At 45.1% G+C, this 20,017-nt stretch overlaps 1 protein-coding gene across 1 annotated transcript; it reads right to left on the reverse strand.

Annotated features, from left to right (window-relative positions):
• Nucleotides 1-698: 698 nt before the first annotated feature.
• On the reverse strand, nt 699-18,881 carry RPL22 (ribosomal protein L22). The gene is made up of 4 exons (XM_038746659.1): nt 18,855-18,881; nt 11,484-11,588; nt 8,504-8,628; nt 699-3,204 (listed from the first exon to the last, which is right to left on the reverse strand). The coding sequence occupies exons 1-4, from the start codon at nt 18,864-18,866 to the stop codon at nt 3,060-3,062; spliced, it is 387 nt and encodes a 128-aa protein (XP_038602587.1). The 5' UTR covers nt 18,867-18,881; the 3' UTR covers nt 699-3,059.
• Nucleotides 18,882-20,017: the final 1,136 nt, after the last annotated feature.

Consider the following 20,017-nt stretch of genomic DNA (forward strand, 5'->3'; position numbering starts at 1 on the left):
TTAACAAATATCATCATTATTATTATTAAATCATTTTGCATCTACCACTCACACTAGGTTATAAGCTCCTCTAGGGCAGGGCTCCTTCTATTTTCCAACTCCACTGCACCTTGAGAATTTAGTACAATACCCTTCACACAGAAGGCAGTCAATAAATACCATCAATTGGAAGCTCCCTGATGAGCACTTTAGAATTGCCTTCTCTAGTCCAAGAGAGCCATCTCTAGCATTACGCATTTATTTTTACCCATCCTCAACACTAGAGCATATATAGATGTATTATATACATATGTATTATATGTTTATATATATGTATACATATATAATACACTCTATTTGTACGTATGTCTCACCCAACAGAGTGTAAGGTCCTGGTGGGCAGGGAACACATCTCCTCTTTCTACTGTACTTTCCCTAAGCCCTTAGTACAGTGCACTGCACCCAGGAGATGTGCAGTAAATATTATTACTACTACAAGTTCTTCCCCCTTTCCAAAAAAAGCATTTTCAGAATTCCAGGTCTAGGTCTATATTGCTAGCTCATTGTGAGCAGGGAATGTGTCTAACGACTGTTGTATTGTGCTTTAGCAAGCGCTTAGTATAGTGCTTTGCACACTGTAAGCACTCCAATACAACTGATTGATTAGTTAAAAAGTAAAGCTCCTAAAACAACAGTACTTGCACAAGAAGAGTAACCACTGAATTTCAGCCACTTTAATATAAAATGTAATCCATCATCCCAATTACAAGAGTTCAAAAAGGCATCTAAAAGGAAATTTCAGTGAAGTCTGCTTTCATTACAAGTTCAAAAAACATGGGATGTTTCTTTTAGGAAAAATGTCTTGTTAACCAATTTTCAACACATAATTTTCACAAACTATATCCTTCTGAAGAGCCAGCTTCAAGCATGAACATACTGAGACGTCACTATAATGGAAACGTTGAACTGTCATACTGAGACAAAAAGAAATGAAATTTAATAATCATGGCAAAGTAGGTAATGCTCCTCCTAAGTCCAGCAGATGACATGCTGCATTTGGAAAATCCTTTTATTTCAGATGGAGAGAGGGGTGGCAACAGCTCTGCTTTAAAAGGCATTTGAGTGAAAAGGGAAGGTTGTGTATCCCTTGTCAGGGTGGAACTAGTCCTAATCTCAACTTGATTATCACAACCTCACAGAAGGCAGAGCTAGACAGAGACCTTTAGAATGCGCACTCCATCTTCCTACTAACTTGGGATCATTTCCGTTTTCTGCCTTCAGCTATGCTGCTTAGCGGCAGGCCAGCAAGGAAATCACAGGCCTGCGCACAATAAACACCCCATTTCCACATGCAAGCATCCCTGGTTGCAAAGAGGGAAGGAAACAACAGAAAGCACGAGTAACATTACAATATTCTTCTTAGATTTAAAAAGGTTTCATGAGGCATCACAGAGCTTTTCAAAGTCATCAAAGCCCTGTTATTCTGTCCCTATGGAGTAGACCATCAGACTTCTAATACCACTTCCATTACTGGAGTCGATGTCTACAGCAACAGAAAATCCCAAGTTCAGAATATCCTGTTCTATTCCCCAGGTATTAATGCAGGAATATACTTCTAGATTGTCCCATCTAAAGTAACCAAATAACCTAGTGTTTCAGTTAATATGCCAAAACTACGGGTCCCTGATTATCTCCCTTTGCCCAATACTCTGACTTCCTATTTCCTTCACTCCCATACACTGTCCCCACTGTACAATTGTGCATGTACACATACATGTACACAGAGGAATGATCATTTGGCTTTCCCACCCAGCCAGGAAGAATTCTTCTGGGCTCATCTTGAGTTCCCCCGACTGGTTGCCACTGCCTGCAGCTGCACAATACCCTATTTACTCCTATACGGGCCTCATATTTTTGCATAATTTCTGCAAACCAGAAGGGAAAGGGCTATTGCACTGAAAATTAAGTCTAAAAATAAGAGGAAAAACGGGGGAAAATGCAGAGAGGAAAAAGAGAGCCCAACGCTTAGTACAGAGCCTGGCACATACTAAGCGTTTAACAAATACCATTAAAAAAAGGAAAGGGGGTCATTTGTAGCCTTCTCCCAAGTGCCGCATATAAAATGAACCCCGTGAACTATTTAATGTAACCTTATCTCCACAGCTGCAGGGCATCATAACCCTACCCTTGTCCGCTATTGGGGCTTACAAAAATCTTTTGATTTCCACCTCTAAAACTGGGAAGGGTGCTTAGTTCAGTGCTCTGTGTACAGTAAGCACTCAAAAAACCACTGATTGGGTGAACTAAGTGGTGGAGGCGATTATGCAAGCAAACAAGGTAAACTGCAGGACTTTCCCATGCGGCATCTGTTCATTCATTTCCACACAACAGCTGATTTACACTTACAGTTCAGTTTAAGGCACTCCCCGAATTCCGCTCTGTTAAAGGACAAGCAGTACATTCAAAATTCTGAATCCACCTCTTTGGGTGGCCAGATAGCTAACAAGCATCCCAGGTCTAATTTCTATTCAGAAAGAAGGAAACACAGACCTCAGAGGGCTGGTAAGCACTTCTGCTCATATGGCTCACTCCACTCCGTATTGAAGGCCCCTCCACCCACGCCCCCATGAAGAAGTCCCCTTATCTTTCCTCAAATTCATATTCTTCAGTTGAGCCCTTAGAAAGAGCCTGTTAGAACTTGCTAAGCGCCACACAATGGCAGGTTAAAATTCGGTCGGTCAGTGCCACAATAATACTGAGGTGGATAACCCACCCATCTGACCCAGCATGACATTTTACGTTCTTATGAAGAGCTCATGTCTCCATCTTTCGAAATAGAAGACTGTCCCCAGGTATATAATATCACTTCAGCATCAGATCATTTCAAATGACTTTAAAATTATGGAAACGATAAATTGAGAATAACTGGAACATCCACACAGTGGCAGAGAAAGAGAAGCCCAGCGAAAAATCCCATCATCATCCTGTGTTTTCCATACGTAGCCAGAAAAGAGTTAACCACCAGTTTTTTCCCATTTTTTATTCAGGAATATACAAAATGTTTCCAGACCCAAGAGTATTTAATCCTCATCCTCCTCCTCTTCTTCATCTTGGTTAATCTGGAAGTAACGTAATTCATAACTTTCCTTGCTGTTTGCAACAACGCGTAGCCAATCACGTAAATTGTTCTTCTTCAGATACTTCTTGGTGAGGTATTTCAGATACCTGCAGAGAGAAGACTCTTTACCAACCGTTGCACTGTACAGTGTTCTGCAAACAGTAAGCACTCAAAAAACACCACTGATGAAATTGCACCAAAAAGAGGGCATTTTCTTCAATCTTCAACATCAAGGTAACCCTCGGGTTTTAATACCTTGGCAAAAATGTGAGATTAAAATTTACCCAAAATTACCTTAAAACTCAGGACCAGCTAGTCCCTGATAACCAACACTTTAGGCTTCACAAATTCCAATTACACCACAAGCAGTTAGAATGCCACTGAAAATATCACCTGTAGAGAAATTAGTTATCCATAAAACTTTTTAAGTAATGACTACTAGACAGACGGCTTAGCTAGCTCAGCTTCGGAAAGATGTGGGCTCTAATCCTGGCTCTGCCACATGTCTGCTCTGTGAACTTGGGCACATCACTTCACTCCTCTGGGCCTCAGTTACCTCATCAGTAAAAGGGGATTACAACTGTGAGCCCCATGTAGGAGAGGGACCGTGTCCAACCTGATTAAATAGTATCTACTCCAGCAGATTAGAACAGTGCTTGGCACACAGTAAGCACTTTACAAGTACTACTAACTATGCTATTTGTTAAGCGCTTACTATATGCCAGGCACTGTACTAAGTGCTGGGGTGGATACAAGCAAATAGGGTTGGACAGTCCCTGTCCCACCTGGGTCTCACAGTCTCAATTTCCATTTTGCAGATGACTTAACAGAGACACAGAGAAGTGGTTTGCCCAAGGTCTCATAGCAGATATGTGGCGGAGCCAGAATTAGACTCCCAGGCCTGTGCTGCATCCATTTCACTATGCTGCTTGCCATAATAATTATTATTTTGACAATGAGTCACTCTGACAGGTATGTACCCAGATAACTTTGCATACTCATACTTGTTTTGTTGTCTGTCTCTCCCTTCTAGACTGTGAGCCCGTTGCTGGGTAGGGACTGTCTCTCTATGTCGCCGACTTGTATTTCCCAAGCACTTAGTGCAGTGCTCTGCACACAGTAAGCTCTCAATACAATTGAATGAATGAATGAATGAATAAACAGCACCTGGCTTGTGTGAAGCTCAAAGAGCTGCTCACATAGTATCACTGGTGCTCTACATCCCCACTAGGCAGCTATGGATATTAACATTGCCTTCTAAACGATGGCCCTAACGACAGACCTCACTCCCCGGTGCTGGTTGTCCACTTCAGAAAAGTAGTGCAACTGTACATGTCCCCCCCTGCTGAGACACTAACTACAGCTCTCTGGGGTAAAAGTATGTGGATTCTCAATCAATTTGCGTAATTGCTGCCTTAGTCCAATCACTCCCTTTCAAGTGTGATTATAGCCATGTGAGTCAGTCTGGCTCATTCTGGGAGGATTTCTTTGCTTGTGCTACTGGATTCAATGTTCCTTCAGAAACAGAGACTGGCTTTCTATCCCTAATTGCAAAGACCACAGGCACCAGCTGGAGGAATATATAATAATTATGGTATTTGTTAAAAATGGCCAGCAGCAGTTTTGATATACTGCCACATGGGAATGGGATGTCTAATTCCCTTTTGACTCCCTTGCTACAGATCAGTTTCACCAAGATGGAGCCCCATTGGGTCACTGTGATACCAGACACAGTTTGTGGGGTCGGGGAGAGAAGACGAAAAACTAGGTCAAGCCCGATCCGACCATTTACAAGGAATAAAAATGATTTTTACAAACAGGCCAAACCATCCAACTTCTATATTTAAATGTGAAGCAAATGAACCTAACAGTACTTCTCCATAAAACAAACCTTTAGGGAAAAACTAAATAATCTCCCCATGTTCTAATACAGCACCCAATTCTCCAGTCACCCTAGGGCTGCAATTCTGCAAAGCCTCATGTTAAGAAAACCTGCCCAGCAGTATTCACCTCTTCCAACATGCGTGCATGCACAAATGCACAGAAGCAATTTTTTTTTCCAATAACCTGGCACACCTAGCCACAAGAGATTCACCTTAACAGAAACAACGCATTCTAGCCAAAACACATATTGAAAACACGCATTATGGCAGTAGTGCATTGGGTGCGCCAAACTTAAGAGGGAGAATTCACAAAGATTTTTTTATGGTATTTCAATCAATCAATCAAATCATATTTATTGAGCGCTTACTGTGTGCAGAGCACTGTACTAAGCGCTTGGGAAGCAGAAGTTGGCAACACATAGAGACGGTTCCTACCCAACAGTGGGCTCACAGTCTAGAAGGGGGAGACAGAGCACTTATCATCTGCGGGGTTTTTTTGGGTTTTATGGTATTAAGTACTGTGTGCCAGGCACTGTCCTAAGCACTGGAGTAGATACAAGCTAATCTGGTTGGACACAGTCCCTGTCCCACAGGTAGCTCACAGCCTTAACCTCCATTTTACAGATGAGGTAACTAAAGCACAGAGAAGTTAAGTGACTCTTCTCCCACAGTCATACAGCCAACAAGCAGTAGATTCAGGATTAGAACCCAGGTCCTTCTTTCACCCAGGACCATGTTCTATCCACTAGGCCATTCTGCTCCTCAGGCACCATTTTCAAGTGCCAGGGTAGACACAAGATTATGAGGCTGGACACAGTCCCTGTCCCGCATGGTGCTCGCAATCTGCATAAAAGGGAGTAGGATGTAATCCCCACTTAACAGATGAGACGGTTAGGGTAGAAAGCTGACTAATTAGCCAAGAGTACATTTAGAGTTGTAAGGAGCAGGATGGCCAGATATCTTATGTCTACTGAGGACAGACAGGTTGGGAAAACTCTTCCTGGAAATCTTACCTCTCCTAAATGACATAAGAGAAGGCTGCCTGGAGGCAGGGGGATAGGTTAAGTGACCTGCCAACCACGGGTTTCTAATTCCCCTCACATCTTACATCTCTCAAGATGCCCAATGCAGTAATGCAGATCCTGAATTCTTAATGGCATTAAATCAGTTTGCCTGAAAGGCAATCGTTGAGACTGATATACTTGAAAACAAACCTACAGGGTATGTACCCTCTATAGCTCACAGCTCATTAGCAAGAAAGCGACAGCTCAACATGGGAAGCAGTGTGACCTAGTGGAAAGAGTACGGGCCTGGGAATCAGAGGACCTGAGTTCTAACTCCAGTTCTGCCACCTGTCTGCTGGATACCATTGGGAAAGTCACTTCTCTGGGCCTCAATTTCATCATCTGTAAAATGAAGGATCGATACCCACTCTTCCCTCTACTTCGACTGTGAGTCCCGCGTGGGTCAGGGACTGGGTCTGATCTGTGGATACAGCACTGTACTACGCACTAAACAGGAACCATTGTTATCACTATCATTATAATCTGCATATAATGAAGCCACTCCAACGCTTAGTACAATCCCAGGCACATAATCGGTTAAGTACCATTTTCAAAAAATGGCCCAAGGATTCAACATTCTTGCATTGGATGCTAGAGCCCTAAGATATTAATAGCATACCAATACTGAGCCTAGTTCTCACAGGGTCCCACTTCACTCATTCAGGCACTTTGGGAGGGTTATCAACTACTTCAAACCACTAAAGTGCAGTTTAGTGCACTGAGGCCCGTCTTGCTACTAAGACGGGTCTACCGAGTCAATGCTCCCATCAAAGTGCATCCCCCAAATTGCTACAGCCTGAAATGTAGGTACTTCTACTAACTGTGGTACTTGTTTAGGGCTTACTATGTGCCAAACACTGAACTAGAAAATAAATACCATCAGTCAATGTATTTACTGAGGGCTCACTGTATACAGAGCACTGTTCTAAGTTCTTGGGAGAGTACTACACAGAGCTGATAGACATATTTCCTGCCCAAAAGCTTAGTTTATAGGGGAAGACATTCAAACAAATTACAGACATTTACGAAGTGCTGTGGGGATCGAGACTGGGGTTTCTAGAAAAATCAATCAAGGGTGCTTACTAAGATGCTTAATCTGTACAATATGACAGAGTTGATAGACACAATCTTTGTCCACCACGAGCCTACAATCTACAAGGGAATAATAATAATAATAATGTTGGTATTTGTTAAGCGCTTACTATGTGCAAAGCACTGTTCTAAGCGCTGGGGGGAATACAAGGAGATGAGGTTGTCCCATGTGGGGCTCACAGTCTTAATCCCCATTTTACAGATGAGGGAACAGACACAGGGAAGTGAAGTGACTTGCCCAAGGTCACGCAGCAGACATGTGGGGGAGGTGGGATTCGAACCCATGACCTGACTCCCAAGTCCACGCTCTTTCCACTGAGCCACACTGCATTGACTACTGGGTGACCTTGGGAAAGAAAAAAATCACTCCTCAGGACCTCAATTACCTCATCTAAAAATGGGATTCAATGCCTGTTCTCCCTCTTACTTAGAATGGGAGCCCCATGTGGGGACATGGATTGTATCCAACCTGATTAACTTGTAAATACCTCAGTGCTTAAAACTGTGTTCAACACATAGTAAGCATTTAAATACCAAAATAATATTTAGTGATGGAGGAAATAATAGAATAAAAGCATATTTACAGATGCACTGGGGGTGGGGGGGTGAATATCAAAATGATAAAATGAAAAATAATCCAGAGAGCACAGTGAAGCAAGAACTGGAGTGGGAAGAGACAGGGGGCAGGGTCGTCAGTGACAAGGCAGGTGCAGTAATCAAAGTGAGATAGGACAAATGCTTGGATCAGCATAGTAGCAGTTTGGATGGAGGAAAGGGTGGATTTTAGAGATGTTATGAAGATAGAACAAACAGGATTTGGTGACAGACTAAATATGTGGGTTGAATGAGGGAAATGAGTTGAGGATAATGCCAAGGTTTATGAGCTTGTGAGACAAGGAGGACAGTGGTGTTGTCAACAGTCACAGGAAAGACAAGACTTGTTGCTTCTCTGGGCACTAGAACTGAAGTTAATTTGTACATCTCATTTTCCAGTTTCCACCAGGTCCTTGCAGGCCAACTCTATTCATTAGGATCTTAAAAGAAGTTTAAGTTACTTTAAGGAATAGAAATACAATTTTTAGAGCTAACAGCCTTTTTAGCCTGCAACTCATTACAGGTCGCATAAAAAAAAAACCCAGCTTCCACTGACACTTCCAAAGAGTGTTAACTTGCCATTTGGGCATCCTTTCCGGTAAGAAATTCCACTCATGTTAATAGAAAAGACTAGACTGCTGATTCCAGCTTCTCCCAAACAGGGATAGGCGAGACACCAATTTGGTTTACATTCCCAGGCCTTTGAACGACCCAGTCATCTTGGGGAAAAAACAACTAAGCACTCAATGTGAGAGAAGCACATGAAGCCTTACCTTTTAGAAAAGGGAACCTCTGAGGTTACAGTGATTTTACTCTTGCTTCTCTCGATGGTCACAACGCCTCCCCCAAGGTTTCCAGCTTTCCCATTCACTTTGATCCTTTCCTGCAAGAATTGTTCCTGGTAAAAGATAAAACAACAAAGTGTTGATATTTACATCACTTCCTTTGTACCCAAAGCTTTTAGGCAAGAAAAGCATGTTCCAGATACAATCAAAGCCTATTTTATATATGGTATTTGTTAAGGGCTTACTATGTTCCAGGCACAAGCTAATCAGGTTGGACAGTCTGTGTCCCACATAGGGCTCACAGTCTTTGTCACCATTTCACAGATGAAGTAACTGAGGGCCCGAGAAGTGAAGTGACTTGTCCATGGTCACACAGCAGACAAATGGAAGAAGCAGAATTAGAACCCAGGTCCTCCTGACTCCCAAGCCCGTATTCTATTTACTAAGCCACACTGTTCCTCTAGAAGCTTCCCATGATTTTTTAAATTCTTTGGGGAAGAGTTCCAGAGTAACTAGAGTAAGCTCTAACCCCAAGTGACCTAACTGCGAGGAAAGCATCAGTGTTAAAATAAACTAATTTACAAGTAGGTTCCCCATTTGCCCTGATTTAGTCCTGGATTTTGTTGGAAAACATCAGCCAGAGCCCTGGACTAAAGGTGATCTCCCTGGAACCCACCCAAGCTTAAAAAATGGGGCCAGTGGACTGGGCTATTAGAAGTTCCCACCACAGTCCCAGTTGTTAAGAATCCTAAGGTACGGTAGCTTACTTACTGACCTACTGTGAACATGAGTCGGCTGTGTGACTTTGGGCAAGTCACTTAACTTCTCTGTGCCTCAGTTACCTCATCTGTAAAATGGGGATTTGAGCCCCCCGTGGGACACCTTCTAACCTCCCCAGCACTTAGAACAGTGCTTTGCACACAGTAAGCGCTTAATAAATGCCATCATCATTATTATTATGAGTCAGTGTGGAATTTTAGCAGTAACTTGACTAAAACCACAAGCATCTGAAGCCCCCACACCACTAATACTGGCGTTAGCTGTCAAAACGGGGCTCAATAAGACGTACCTGCTATCATCCAATAAGCCCTGTGTTTCAAGGAACTGCAAGACTTGATGGGAAGACACCCCAAGCAAATCACAAACCCGGTTTTCTCATTTGGTACCCTAGCCAGGGTCTCTGGGCATCTGACAAGCACCCTGGCACTCAGTTCCTATTGTCTTCACCCAGTGTAGACGGTTCTGCACCCTGTTGGAGAGCCTGTTAGCCTTCTAGCAGAATTTCCAGGAACTATCTGTGTCATCTGCTTTCCTGGTGGCTCTCCAAACCAACCAGAACCTGTTTCTCACAGCAACAGGAAGCCTCCCCATTCCATCGCAATTACCAAGTTAGCAGTGGCTAGTCTGGATGTACTATATTGCGTGTCCAGCTCATAGGTGAAACTTTTCGACATTCATGTGTGCACTGCCCTCTGAAACGAAGGAGAATATGCTCCCTCCAAACACGTGGACACTCTCTGGGTCCTAAGTCGCTGCGCGTACAGTACTGATGCATGTTGGCGCTGCTGCGGTTGACATCTCTAGAAGGCACCAGCACTGCTTGGCTATGCACAGGAGTGGGAGTGCGCAAGTACCTGCATGCACGGAGCCCACAAGCGCTTTCATTCCTAAGCCCGGCAGCAAAGGGCAAGAGTGGATTGCGAGTATAACCTTCCTCTCAACCCAGCTGCTGATCCCATTGCTTGGAACATTCTCCTCTTTCAGAGTATGGGTTCCTTAAAGCATGAAACTGAGATGGAGTGTCCTGGGAAGAAAGCAGGCAACCACTGGTCTACGGGGATTGTAATGCCAGTGGTTCAGATCGTATTTACAACCAAAAACCACACAGAGCCATTCATCTTCTGAATCCCCATAAGAATGGAACAGCCTAGTCTAACACATTCTACCCCTCTCCGTTTTAGTGGCCAAAAGCGGAAGAAAACACGCAACATGTTTTCACTCCCAGGTCTACACTGGCAGCCTACTCTGAAGTCCCAGATATCCCAGCCAACCTTCCCGCCCCCGGGGACTGGGTTTCACCCCCCGCCAGGCTGTCGCAGCTCCCTCTGACTTGCCTCAGCTTCCCAATTTCCACCCACACCTCCATGGTGCTAACATTTCATCCCCTGTGCTCTGTAAGTTCCTTGTGGGCACCGAGCCCGACTACCAACTCTACTGTATTGTACTTTCCCAAGAGATTAGGGCCAGGCTCCGCATACAGTAAGTGCTCAATAGTTACCATCAGTTGATTTCATCTGTTGGTATTACTTAGTCCTTCTGGATCAGTGAGCCAGATTCTGGTGCCTACATCACTCTATCTCATCACTTGAAAAGCAGCACAGCCTAGTGGGAAGATCACGGGTCTGGGAGCCAAAAGGAGCTGGGCTCTAATCCCAGCTCTACCACTTGTCTGCTGTGTGACCCAAGGCACTTAACTTCTCTGTGCCTCAGTAACTTCACCTGTAAGCTCACTGTGGGCAGGGAATATGTCCGTTTATTGTTATATTGTACTCCCAAGCGCTTAGTACAGTGCTCTGAACACGGTAGGCGCTCAATAAGTACGACTGAATAATACCGTGAGCCCCACGTGGAACGTGAACAGTGCCCAACCCGACTGGCTTGTATCTACCCCAGGGTTTAGTACAGTGCCTGGCACATAGTAAGTGCTTAAATGCCATAAAAACAAAGCTAGGATCCAGTTTATTGCTCAGTACCTAGGCTTGAGGACTATGCCATGAAGCAACTTGAGCCCAGAGAGCCTGGATCCTAGAGTGCTTTGTGAAATCCATTTGCTGCTGGGGATTATTTCATGCTGAAACGCTACAAAAGCATATAAGATTTTCAGAGATTACAACGACTTTGCCCAAGCAGCTCCTCCTGGTGACTCTGGTCAGTTTAACAACTCCACGGCTTTGAGGGTATCACTTACAAAGTTGGCAGCATCCATGATTCCATCTTCCACAGGATGGGTGCAATCAAGAGTAAACTTCAGAACTTGCTTCTTTTTTTTGCCACCCTTCGACGCAAGCTTTTTCTACAGATAAACACAATGTCAGAGATGCGGGAAAACAAAAACTGATCAGATCACTGCATTCATTCATTCAATGGTATTTATTGAGTGCTTACGGTATGCAGACCACCGTACTAAGCGCTTGGGAGAGTACAGTGCAAAACTCAAAGAGAAATTTAATCCCCTCAAAACTATTTTACTTTAAATTGTATCGGCTACTATACAACCAGCATTCCTACGGCCTTTTCAAAGACAACACATATAATAGCCTGCAGGCAGCCCCCAGCCTTCTCCTTTACACTTTGTGGCCTCCCAAAATAATCTCTGGGCAGAATTTCCCATTGTTTTGCTAACTTTAATTATTCCAAAAATAAAACTGTCATTCTCTTAATATAGTTATTTTTTCCCAAGTGAAGCCTCCAACCAAAAGTCTCCAGGGTGACTTTTAAAGCCAACTCAACCCGTCCTTTCCTTACGTAGCTACAGAGTCGACTTATTTCATTCAATCGTATTTATTGAGCGCTTACTGTGTGCAGAGCACTGTACTAAGTGCTTGGGAAGTACAAGTTGACTTATTTTCCTCAAGACACTGCACTTAGCGTTTCCATTCACTTTTCCGATGAAGCTATGGGGGTGTGACGAGATAAAAAATAATGTCCTTTCCCGTAGGACTTTTAGGACACAGGGTGTTCTCTTCCTTCCCATTCGGGCAGGCCAGGTTTGCAAGTTGAAACAACATGAGCTGCCTGGGACAATTTAGGGCTGGGTGAGAGGGAGCAGGCCAGGAGGGGACCTTGGGGGTGGCATGGGTTTGCTGCCGCCTCTACCTGGCACCCCCTCTACCTACCTCTACCTCCCCCTGGCACCGAAAAGGCAGGCACTCTCCGCGCTCAGCAAGGAGGCTCCACAGAGGTTGGGGCGCTGCACTGAGACCCCACCAGCAAGGGCCGGGCCTGAACCGACACCCCCCTGCAGATGCGGGGTCCATCCGAGAGAAGCAGCGTGGCTTAGTGGCAAGAGCACGGGCTTGCGAGTCACAGAATGTGGGTTCTAATCCCGGCTCCGCCACTTGTCTGCTGTGTGACCTTGGGCAAGCCTCTTCGCTTCCCTGGGCCTCAGTTCCCTCATCTGTAAAATGGGGATTAAGGCTATGAACCCCACGTGGGACAACCTGATGACCTTGTATCGACCCCAGCGCTTACAACAGTGCTTGGTGCACAGGAAGCACTTTAACACCATTATTATTATTATTATTCTCATAAACCCCGGATTCTCCCCCTACCCCTCCTCCACCTAGAGAAGCAGCATGGCTTAATGCAAAATGCCCGGGTTTAGGAGTCGGTGGTCGTGGGTTTTAATCCCGGCTCTTCCACTTGTCTGTTGAGTGACTTTGGGCAAGTCACTTCACTTCTCTGGGCCTTAGTTACTTCCTCTGTAAAATGAGGTAATTATTAATAATAATAGTAATGGCACTTGTTAAGCACTTACTATGTGCCAAGCCTCAATTCTAAGCTCTGGGGGGCCGGGGGCCGGGGGAGAAATACAAGGTAATAATAATAATAATAATAATGTTGGCATTTGTTAAGCACTTACTATGTGCAAAGCACTGTTCTAAGTGCTGGGGGGATACAAAGTGATCAGGTTGTCCCACATGGGGCTCACAGTCTTAATCCCCATTTTACAGATGAGGTAACTGAGGCTCAGAAAAGTTAAGTGACTTGCCCAGGTCACACAGCAGACATGTGATGGAGCCGGGATTCAAACCCATGACCTCTGACTCCAAAGCCCGTGCTCTTTCCACTGAGCCACGCTGCTTCTCTAATCAGGTAATCAGGTTGTCTCACACGGGGCTCACAGTCTTAATCCCCATTTTACAGATGAGGTAACTGAGGCACAGAGACTTGCCCAAAGTCACACAGCTGACAAGTGGCGGAGCCGGGATTAGAACCCACGACCTCTGACTCCCAAGCCAAGGCTCTTTCCACTGAACCATGCTGCTTCCCCCACCAGGGACAACCTGATAACGGTGCATCTCCCCCTGTGCTCAGAAAGTGCTTACCAAATACCATCATTATTATTACTATTATCATACACATAGTAAGCGCTCACCAAGTACCATCATTATTATTATAGAGAAGCAGCATGGCTCCGTGGAAAGAGCCCGGGCTTGGGAGTCAGAGGTCATGGGTTCTAATCCCTACTCTGCCACTTACCTGCTGTGTGACTTTGGGCAAGTCACTTCTCTGGGCCTCAGTGGCCTCATCTGTAAAATGGGGATGAAGACTGACAGCCCTACGTGGGCCAACCTAATCACCCTGTATCCCAACAGTGCTTCGCACATAATAAGCGCTTAACAGATACTATGATTATTATTACTATTACACACAGAGAAGCAACATGGTTCAGTGGAAAGAGCACGGGCTTTGGAGTCAGAGGTCCCGGGTTCAAATCCCAGCTCTGCCAATTGTCAGCTGGGTAAGTCACTCAACTTCTCTGGGCCTCAGTTCCCTCATCTGTAAAATGGGGATGAAGGCTGTGAGCCTTACGTGGGCCAACCTAATCACCTTGTATTCCCACCCAGCGCTTAGAACAGTACTTCACATATAGTAAGCACTTAGCAGATGCCATGATTATCATTATTATACACAGAGAAGCAGCATGGCTCAGTGGAAATAGCATGGGCTTTGGAGTCAGAAGTCCCGGCTTCAAATCCCAGCTCCGTCAATTGTCAGCTGTGTGACTTTGGGCAAGTCACTTCACTCCTCTGGGCCTCAGTTCCCTCAACTGTAAAATGGGGGGTAAGACTGTGAGCCCCCGGTGGCTCAACCGGGTTCAAATCCCGGCTCCGCCAATTGTAAGCTGTGTGACTTTGGGCAAGTAACTTAACTTCTCTGGGCCTCAGTTCCCTCATCTGTAAAATGGGGAGAAAGACTGTGGGCCCCCCCATGGCTCAACCTGATCACCTTATAGCTGTGTGACTTTGGGCAAGTCACTTAACTTCTCTGGGCCTCAATTCCCTCATCTGTAAAATGGGGATTAAAACTGTGGGGCCCCCGTGGGACAACCTGATCACCTTGTAACCTCCTCGGTGCTTAGAACGGTGCTTTGCACATAGTAAGCGCTTAATAAATGCTATTATTATTATTATTGTAACCTCCCCAGCGCTTAGAACAGTGATTTGCACATAGTAAATGCTTAATAACTGCTATTATTATTATTGTAACCTCCCCAGCGCTTAGAATAGTGATTTGCCCATAGTAAGTGCTTAATAAATGCTATCATTATTATCACTGTGACCTCCCCAGCGTTTAGAACAGTGATTTGCACATAGTAAGTGCTTAATAAATGCTACCATTATTGTAACCTCCCCGGCGTTTAGAACAGTGATTTGCACATAGTAAGCACTTAATAAATGATATTATTATTGCAACCTCCCCAGCGTTTAGAACAGTGATTTGCACATAGTAAGCGCTTAATAAACGCTATCATTATTACTGTAACCTCCCCAGCGCTTAGAACAGTGATTTGTCCATAGTAAGTGCTTAATAAATGATATTATTACTGTAACCTCCCCAGCACTTAGAACAGTGATTTGCCCATGGTAAGCGCTTAATAAACGTTATCATCATTACTGTGACCTCCCCAGCACTTAGAACAGTGATTTGCCCATGGTAAGCGCTTAATAAACGTTCTCATTATTATTACTGTGACCTCCCCAGCACTTAGAACAGTGATTTGCCCATGGTAAGCGCTTAATAAATGCTATCATTATTATCACTGTGACCTCCCCAGCGTTTAGAACAGTGATTTGCACATACTAAGTGCTTAATAAATGCTATCATTATTGTAACCTCCCCAGCGTTTAGAACAGTGATTTGCACATAGTAAGCGCTTAATAAATGATATTATTGCAACCTCCCCAGCGTTTAGAACAGTGATTTGCACATAGTAAGCGCTTAATACAGGCTATCATTATTACTGTAAGCTTCCCAGCGCTTAGAACAGTGATTTGTCCATAGTAAGTGCTTAATAAATGATATCATTATTACTGTAACCTCCCCAGCTCTTAGAACAGTGATTTGCCCATGGTAAGCGCTTAATAAACGCTATCATCACTACTGTGACCTCCCCAGCGCTTTGAACAGTGATTTGCCCATGGTAAGCGCTTAATAAACGCTCTCATTATTATTATTGTGACCTCCCCAGCACTTAGAACAGTGATTTGCCCATGGTAAGCGCTTAATAAATGCTATCATTATTATCACTGTGACCTCCCCAGCGTTTAGAACAGTGATTTACACATACTAAGTGCTTAATAAATGCTATCATTATTGTAAACCCCCCCCAGAGTTTAGAACAGTGATTTGCACATAGTAAGCGCTTAATAAATGATATTATTATTGCAACCTCCCCAGCGTTTAGAACAGTGATTTGCACATAGTAAGCACTTAATAAACGCTATCATTATTACTGTAACCTCCCCAGCGCTTATAACGCAATTTGTCCATGTAAGTGCTTAATAAATGATATCATTATTACTGTAACCTCCCCAGCGCTTAGAACAGTGATTTGCCCATGGTAAGCGCTTAATAAACGCTATCACTATTATTATTGTAACCTCCCCAGCATTTAGAACAGTGATTTGCCCATGGTAAGCGCTTAATAAACGCTATCATTATTATTACTGTGACCTCCCCAGCGCTTAGAACAGTGATTTGCCCACGGTAAGCGCTTAATAAACGCTATTATCATTGTGACTGCCCCAGCGTTTAGAACAGTGATTTGCCCATGGTAAGCGCTTAATAAACGATATCATTATTACTGTGACCTCCCCAGCATTTAGAACAGTGATTTGCCCATGGTAAACGCTTAATAAACGCTGTCACTATTATTATCGTAACCTCCCCAGCATTTAGAACAGTGATTTGCCCATGGTAAGCGCTTAATAAACGCTATCATTATTATTACTGTGACCTCCTCAGCGCTTAGAACAGTGATCTGCACATAGTAAGAGCTTAATAAAGCTATTATTATCATTGTGACCGCCCTACCGTTTAGAACAGTGATTTGCCCACGGTAAGCGCTTAATAAACGCTATCATTATTATTACTGTGACCTCCCCAGCGCTTAGAACAGTGATTTGCCCACGGTAAGCGCTTAATAAACGCTATCGTTATTAGTACTGTGACCTCCCCAGCGCTTAGAACAGTGATTTTCCCATGTTAAGCGCTTAATAAACGCTATCATCATTACTACTGTGACCTCCCCAGCGCTTAGAACAGCGATTTGCCCATGGTAAGCGCTTAATAAATGCTATCACTTGTGACCTCCCCAGCGCTTAGAACAGTGATTTGCACATAGTAAGCGCTTAACAAACGCTATCATCATTACTACTGTAACCTCCCCAAAGCTTAGAACAGTGATTTGCCCATGGTAAGCGCTTAATAAACGCTATCGTTATTAGTAGTGACCTCCCCAGCGCTTAGAACAGTGATTTGCCCATGGTAAGCGCTTAATAAACGCTATCATTATTACCACTGTAACCTCCCCAGCGCTTAGAACAGTGATTTGCCCATGGTAAGCGCTTAATAAATGCTATCACTTGTGACCTCCCCAGCGCTTAGAACAGTGATTTGCACATAGTAAGCGCTTAACAAACGCTATCATCATTACTACTGTAACCTCCCCAAAGCTTAGAACAGTGATTTGCCCACGGTAAGCGCTTAATAAACGCTATCGTTATTAGTAGTGACCTCCCCAGCGCTTAGAACAGTGATTTGCCCATGGTAAGCGCTTAATAAACGCTATCATTATTACCACTGTAACCTCCCCAGCGCTTAGAACAGTGATTTGCCCATGGTAAGCGCTTAATAAATGCTATCACTTGTGACCTCCCCAGCGCTTAGAACAGTGATTTGCACATAGTAAGCGCTTAACAAACGCTATCATCATTACTACTGTAACCTCCCCAAAGCTTAGAACAGTGATTTGCCCACGGTAAGCGCTTAATAAACGCTATCGTTATTAGTACTGTGACCTCCCCAGCGCTTAGAACAGTGATTTGCCCATGGTAAGCGCTTAATAAACGCTATCATTATTACCACTGTAACCTCCCCAGCGCTTAGAACAGTGATTTGCCCATGGTAAGCGCTTAATAAATGCTATCACTTGTGACCTCCCCAGCGCTTAGAACAGTGATTTGCACATAGTAAGCGCTTAACAAACGCTATCATTATTACTACTGTAACCTCCCCAGCGCTTAGAACAGTGATTTGCCCATGGTAAGCGCTTAATAAACGCTATCGTTATTATTACTGTGACCTCCCCAGCGCTTAGAACAGTGATTTGCCCCTGGTAAGCGCTTAATAAACGCTATCATCATTACTACTGTGACCTCCCCAGCGCTTAGACCAGTGATTTGCCCATGGTAAGCGCTTAATAAATGCTATCACTTGTGACCTCCCCGGCGCTTAGAACAGTGATTTGCACATAGTAAGCGCTTAACAAACGCTATCATTATTACTACTGTAACCTCCCCAGCGCTCAGAACAGTGATTTACCCCTGGTAAGCGCTTAATAAACGCTATCGTTATTATTACTGTGACCTCCCCAGCGCTTAGAACAGTGATTTGCCCCTGGTAAGCGCTTAATAAACGCTATCATCATTACTACTGTGACCTCCCCAGCGCTTAGACCAGTGATTTGCCCATGGTAAGCGCTTAATAAATGCTATCACTTGTGACCTCCCCGGCGCTTAGAACAGTGATTTGCACATAGTAAGCGCTTAACAAACGCTATCATTATTACTACTGTAACCTCCCCAGCGCTCAGAACAGTGATTTACCCCTGGTAAGCGCTTAATAAACGCTATCGTTCTTATTACCGTGACCTCCCCAGCGCTTAGAACAGTGGTTTGCCCATGGTAAGCGCTTAGTAAACGCTATGGTTATTATCACTGTAACCTCCCCAGCGCTTAGAACAGTGATTTGCACATAGTAAGCGCTTAATAAATGCCATCATTATTATTAATATCACACCCACACCCACAGAGAATGAGCCACAGTCCCTGGCCGCGCCGGCCTAGCCCCCAACGGCCGGCCCTGGTCCAGGGCCCGCGGCCCTCGTGTCCCGGCGCCCCCGGCCGCCCCTTCCCCCTTCCCCTTCCCTTTCCCGGTTCCCCTTCCCGTTCCCCTTCCCGTTCCCGGTTCCCCATTCCCGTTCCCGGCCCCCGTTTTCCCCCCCCCGTCCCCCCGTGCGTCGGGGCCGGGCCTCAGCCAGAGCCCTACTAACCACGGGCGCCATGGCGGCCGAAGGGGCAGAAAGGGAGCGCGCGCGCCTGCGCATGCGCCAAGGCCGCTCTCGCGCGGGGCCCGTCCAAGCCGGGCAGCCCAGGTCCTGACGTCACGCCGCTCGACGCCATCGGCTAGCGATTAGAGCGGCCTGGGCCCCGTGGCTCGCTTGCCCCGCCCCCTAGCGGCAAGCGGAGCCGACGGCGGATCGGGGAGACACCGGCCTGAACCACGGGCAGGAGCCGGGCGGGGGGGGGGGAGAACAGATGGACTAGTCCATAGAAAAACAATCAATCAGTCGTATTTATTGAGCGCTTACTGTGTGCAGAGCACTGTAGTAAGCGCTTGGGAAGTCTAAGTCGGCAACACATAGAGACAGTCCCTACCCAACAGTGGGCTCACAGGCTAGAAGGGGGAGACAGAGAACAAAACCAAACGTACTAACCAAATAAAATCAATAGAATAGATATGTACATGTAAAATAAATAAATAAATAGAGTAATACCGTGAGAAGCAGTGTGGTTCAGTGGAAAGAGCCTGGGCTCTGGAGTCAGAGGTCGTGGCTTCCAATCCCGGCTCTGCCAATTGTCAGCTGTGTGACTTTGGGCAAGTCACTTCACTTCTCTGCGCCTCAGTTACCTCTGCTGGAAAATGGGGATTAAAACTGTGACCCCATGTGGGACAACCTGATCCCCTTGTATCCCCTCCCCAGCGCTTAGAACAGTGCTCTGCACATAGGAAGCGCTTAATAAATGCCATTATTAATATTAATTAATTCAAAACAGGGGGGGCTGTTGGAGTGTTCAGGTACAGGGAAAGCGGTCGGGCTGTACCATGCGGACATTGGGGAAGGGTCTGTCACTCTTTGATGATGATGATCAATCAATCAATCGTATTTATGGAGCGCTTACTGTGTGCAAAGCACTGTACTAAGCGCTTGGGAAGTACAAGTTGGCAACATATAGAGACGGTCCCTACACAACAGTGGGCTCACAGTCTAGAAGGGGGATGATGATGGGATTTGCATGGCTTGGTGGAAAGAGCCCGGGCTTGGGAGTCAGAGGTCACGGGTTCAAATTCCGCCTCCTCCAATTGTCAGCTGTGTGACTTTGGGCAAGGCACTTCACTTCTCTGGGCCTCAGTTCCCTCATCTGGAAAATGGGG

The sequence above is a fragment of the Tachyglossus aculeatus genome, chromosome 5 (genome assembly GCF_015852505.1).
Source record: "Tachyglossus aculeatus isolate mTacAcu1 chromosome 5, mTacAcu1.pri, whole genome shotgun sequence".
Classification (NCBI taxonomy): Eukaryota; Metazoa; Chordata; class Mammalia; order Monotremata; family Tachyglossidae; genus Tachyglossus; species Tachyglossus aculeatus.

Bases quoted from the DNA above. Each gene is read 5' to 3' on its own strand.
- RPL22 (XM_038746659.1), bottom strand. The intron at 8,629-11,483 runs GTAAGTGATACC...ATCTTTTACCAG, and splicing joins TCATGGATGCTGCCAACTTT to GAACAATTCTTGCAGGAAAG. The intron at 3,205-8,503 runs GTAAGGCTTCAT...TTCTCTCTGCAG, and splicing joins GAGGTTCCCTTTTCTAAAAG to GTATCTGAAATACCTCACCA.